The 5,339-nt window shown below is 37.4% G+C and overlaps 1 protein-coding gene across 1 annotated transcript in view; it reads left to right on the top strand.

Annotated features, from left to right (window-relative positions):
* Nucleotides 1-459: 459 nt before the first annotated feature.
* The window catches only part of LOC107002983 (3',5'-nucleoside bisphosphate phosphatase), a 7,652-nt gene continuing 2,772 nt past the window's right edge, over nt 460-5,339 (top strand). Inside the window, exon 1 of the mRNA XM_015201206.2 lies at nt 460-853. Coding sequence (XP_015056692.1) covers nt 560-853 — 294 coding nt within the window. The 5' untranslated portion in view covers nt 460-559. The remainder of the gene's footprint in view (nt 854-5,339) is intronic.

Raw genomic sequence — 5,339 nt, forward strand, 5'->3', positions numbered from 1 at the left:
TTGTAATATATTTCAAAAAACAACTTATCCATTTCTAGTCGAACACGATTACAATTCAGAAAGATGAGAGAGTAACGCTGGAGAGGAAGATAATGGAGGACTGGAGAGAAAAAGTAACGAGAAATTTTTGAATTTTTAAGGAAAAAGAAGAACAATCCCTCAAGAGAGAAGAGAGGAAGAAGAGAGGAAGAAGATGAAAAGTTCTTTTTTTAAAAAAAATGGATTTGGTTTGAATTATAGAAGTGTGCTTTTTTGTATTTAATAAAAGATTAGAAAGTTTTAAAAATGTTAATTTGATACCATATTTACTTAATTACATTTTAAAGACAATTTGATAAGCTCTTGGTCAATCTGTCACCGAAAACAATAACAAAACTTATTTGACACCTCTCCATTAATTTTCTCAAGTTATTGTACCATTTCCAATAATAGTAGAAAATATGTTTTAACCAAAAAAAGATAAAAAGGAAAAGGAAAAAAAAGTTGAAGTTGAAGCAGCCGACGACCCCATTTATACTCTGTGTGGAAAGCTTCAGTTATTGAATTGGTAGAGAATTGTATGATGGGTGACAAAGAAATCCCCAAAAAACAAGGTGCGAATGGGTCGAAGAACAAGAAAAAGAAGAAGAGAGGTGGTTCAAAGAAGAGAATGACATCTGAACAGACTTCGGCATACAATTCTGTGAGTGAATGGGTTTTCTTGGACCGCACTCATTCACCCACTACTGACGATTTTGCTATTCCATGGAATCAACCCAAAGAGAAGTTAGTCTTTGAATTGCATTCTCATTCTATTCATAGTGATGGCTTTTTATCACCTTCCAAGCTCGTCGAAAGAGCCCATCAAAATGGGGTAAGTATCCTTTTTCTCCTCCTTAAATGTATTTTTTCCCTCAAATTCTATGTGAATTGAGTGTGATGAACCTTTACTTAGTTTGAGATTGAGGAATGGTTTTATTTTTGTTCTAGTGTAATTCTATTGATGGGTGTATCTGCATTTATGCTTTCTAGTAGATTGTATTTACTAGACCTTGAGAAACTGTGATTTTTAGGATTTAAGGATATGATGGTGCTCAAACCCGGACTAGTGACGGACCCATGCTATTTTATTACCTGTGAAACCTCAAGTGTTGTTTTGGAATAGGTATTTAGCTTAACTTATAAAAAGAAACACAAGTTCACAAAATGATATCATCCTTTCCTATTGTCCTAGAATATTCTGCAAGCTTTGAGCCTTTGACTAAGAATCAAGATACAGTGTGATGGCTATATGATGTAATAAAAACAGAACATCGGTTGTTTTTTATATATATTCTGAGTGGCAAGTATGTAGATCAGTTGTTTTCTAGATGTTCAGGAACACAGAAAGCTACTTAGCAAACAAAGGAATAAGTCAAGAACCGGTATCTTCAAAAGGAAAAGGCATGTGGCTTGGATATGGGTCCTAAGAACCAGTATCTTCAATTTTATCAAGTTCCATAAGTAAACAACAATAACAACATACCAAGTGAAATCCCACTAGGTGGGGTCCCGGGAGGGTAGAGTGTATGCAGACCTTATCACTATCTTGTGAAGATAGAGAAGCTGTTTCCACGAGTACTTTATAGAATATGTATTAGGTAACTATGTCTGACTATGACAGATGCCTGTAAACAATGTCCAAGTAACATTCTTTTGCTTCTGCTATGTGAGGGTTGTTGAGAGAGACACTTTACATTCCAAGAAATTTCAGTCATCATACCATGCCTAAAGTTAAATTCTGGCAAGCCTGTTTCACCTCAGGTCAATTGTCTGTACAAGTTTTATTGGTAACTACAAGGAGGTATTGTGTCGATACAGGGGAAGTTCTCCTACAGGTTGAAGGAGTACACAAGATCTATTGAAAAGGAACAATCAGCTATGGCGTTCTTATACCAAAGGAAACAACTCTTACAACATTTACACTTCCTAGAGGACAGGTTCTTTCTTTCAGCAGATGCATCTGCTGTTTTTTTCCAGCCAAATAGTCCATGGCATTCTGATAGGTACTGCATTCCCTAGCTGCTTGCAGCCCTTTATAGTGATCTGTCCATTCCAGCTGGTTAAAGTGTCTGAATGCTTCCAAGTTTATACCCAATGTACTCCAAAGCTATTTAGGAACATTGACATAGCTGCACCAATGATTAGAGTGTCACCAAAGATGATTGACAGATACTAATGCTTCTCATATATGCAGCACCTACCGCTAACCTCTATAATTATCCTTGGTTAAACAAGCTTTGCGTGCAGCAGTTCAAGTGAAACATGCTTCCGTAGGTGCAATGGTCCTCCAAACCCATCTTCCGGGGCCAGTTTACAATGTATATTCCACGCTCAACATGAATTCTTATAGCCTGCTTTGACTGTATAATTATCATCTTTTCTTCCTCTCTGGTATTTATGCACTCATAAATAGCAGAAGAGGGGATGAATTGAGTATGTCAGATTTTCGCCTAAGTGATGAACCAGGTTACATTATCTGTTCCACCCTGATTTCTTATCAGAAACTAAGACAATGTAAAAGTAGCAACACCATACTTTTACATGGAAAACACCCAACTCACAAGGAGGAAAAACCACGTTCTGCACATCTTCAGATTTGTCCCAACTCCACTAAAACAATGATCCTCAAACACTTATTCAGATTACAAGTACTTGCAACCTAGTATCTAATACTAATCCCTATATCGACAATCTACAGAGACTGTTGAACCCTCTTCAAGTTCTCCCCAATTTGAAGTTGAAGTATATAAATAAACAATTCTTCTAGGAAAGTACAACTTAATTTAACTTCCTAATACAAGTTGACCAGAAAAGAAGACCGTAAGACATACTACTATGAAACAGGTTCTTCAATCTTGTAGTTGTATCAGGTTGCACTTGAATAGCCAATCAGAATTCTCTCAAATATGCTCTTGCTTATTTGCTTAAATTTTGCCTTTTCTCTCAGTATACGTGCGTAAGTCTCTTTGTGAAAGAACCTGCATATATAGTCTTTTGTTTTGCTTCCCAGTTCCCATTTCAACATTAACTCTTGCACGATAAGGACTACCTCTTTGCTTGGATGCATGAGTCTATAAGTCTGTCTTGATTCTTGAATATACATTGTATAGACTTCCAGATCTTTTCACCATGAGACTCCTTCATCGAGATGAAATTTGTATACTGGAACATGTATATTCTTCCTGGTTCATGAACTTGTTCGACATCTTTGTCTTATGGGTAAATGGTCCATTGAATTGTTTCGGCAGATAACATTTTGTCAATCATCATAACATACTAAAGCCAACAAATTCCCTTTTTGATGATGATGAACTTATGTCTCTCATATTCTGTGCTTAACCTGTTTCAATCAGTTCAAAGTCTAAGCAAGGCATCAGAAGAAACACTAAGATAAACCAGGTTATTCTAATGGGTTATAAATATTACAGAGTAGATACACTCCCCCCTCCCCCCCTGGCATCATAAAAATCTTGTTCCAACTTGATATATGTGCATCTGACAGCAATACTAAGCTCATAGCTGCTGGGGCTATCACATATACAATCAAAACAAATACACACACAAAAAAAAAACCAGTTAGACATCAGAAGAGATTTGAAAAGTCAAGTAGAACAACCAGAATGAAGTTCACTTTTTAAAACCCCCCCCCCCCCAAAAAAAAAAAAAAAAGAAAAAAGAAGACAAAAATTCATATAACTAAAAAAGTGAAGGATAATTGGCTAGTGTACACATAGAAGGAAGGAGATGCTTAACAGAGCTAGGGTAGTTTGGGGGAGAAGGGGTCGACCGAGGATTCTTTTGAAGCAGCTGACAGAGGCCCTGCAGGCTGGCAGAGTAAGTAGCCCTTTTCCTTGTCAAGCTCGGCCTGCAGACTGACAATCTTAGCCTTAAGATCTGTTTACTCAATCTCATAGGCACCATGAAGCATAGTGATGGTATCCTGATGAGCAACCCTTAGAGCCTCATTCTCAACATTCTTAGCTTCAAGGCATTCCCCAGTTGCTGCAATGTAGCATTGAACCTCCTTTGATGATGTAGGTACAACAACTTGGTTTACCACCCCTATCATATCCTCGGTCATTTGAAAATGCCAAACTCACACAGGTATTTGGAGATGCTCAAGCACAACCCCATCCAAACTCCATGAGACAGAACATGCCCCTTCTTATCCTGCTGACTTACCCTGACCATATGTTGCAACATGAGCTGGGGAAGATCATTTAAAGAATTGTCGATTTCTTCATCAGTGTCATTTGTCCCAACTCCCAATTGACTCTGAGGAAGGCAGGCTGCCTCCTCTTCCTCACTGTCAATTTTCGCATCTATCAGCTTGGACAAGACAGGAGTATTGGATGAACCACTTTTGGAAACTTGTTTCTTCGCAGTGAAGGAGGGATTTTTAGGAATAGACACACTCTATTTTCATTTTCCTTTGTGTAGAAGCTTCCACCTCATCATCAGCCACCTCAATAGGAGTAGTAGTAGATGCAGTTTTTGAGTGCCTGATGCATTTGCTAGTTCGCTTGGTAGCCTTCAGAAGTGCCTCAGAATCCTTGTGTTTGCTTCTAGTTAAAGGGGTTCAATCATTAAACATACTGAACCCTACACTCTCCATACCTAGGAATCTTTCACATTTTGTACTCTCTTTGATGTTACCAATCCCATAAGTGACAGGAATTACCTCCTTTAGTGGTAGGTCATCCAACTATCTATCAGGTTGCTTTTTTGTATTGCAAGCACCGACCACCTTTAGTCTGCACTTATCATTGAATTCATCCCGTAGGCTCCATATATATTTCCATACGGATAGCCCATATTGTTTCTTCACCAGATTGATGCACCATTTGGATCCCTTTAACATATTTAGTGATTATCGCATCCATCTGTAATTCCTCTATATTTTTTTAAATCTTGAATGCCATTTTGGAAAAACTTTTTTTCAGTAGATTGAGATTTTTAAATCCAAAACTTCATTTTTTGTCACTTGTGACTGTTTCTATTTCAATAATAAATGCATCTTCCTTCAATCTTAATTTTCTTCTCACAGAAAATTCCAGTAATTCTATCCAATTGCCTTTCCACTTTTTCCAGGCATTGGAAATGACATTAAGTGAGTAGGAATCCCTATCCAGCGCACTAGTTATTGAAAAGCTAGTTCAGAGAATTAACTTATTTATATTCAGGACTGGGGGAGGTGGCTTGTCGCTGATCTCTTCAAAATGCTGTACAAAGTGAATTTATACCTTTATTTTGTTGAATAAGTTTTCAAGTGAGAAGCTACTAATCACAGGTAAAGAGCAACTCTACAACATTTGTTG

Source organism: Solanum pennellii, chromosome 11 (assembly GCF_001406875.1).
Source record: "Solanum pennellii chromosome 11, SPENNV200".
NCBI lineage: Eukaryota > Viridiplantae > Streptophyta > Magnoliopsida > Solanales > Solanaceae > Solanum > Solanum pennellii.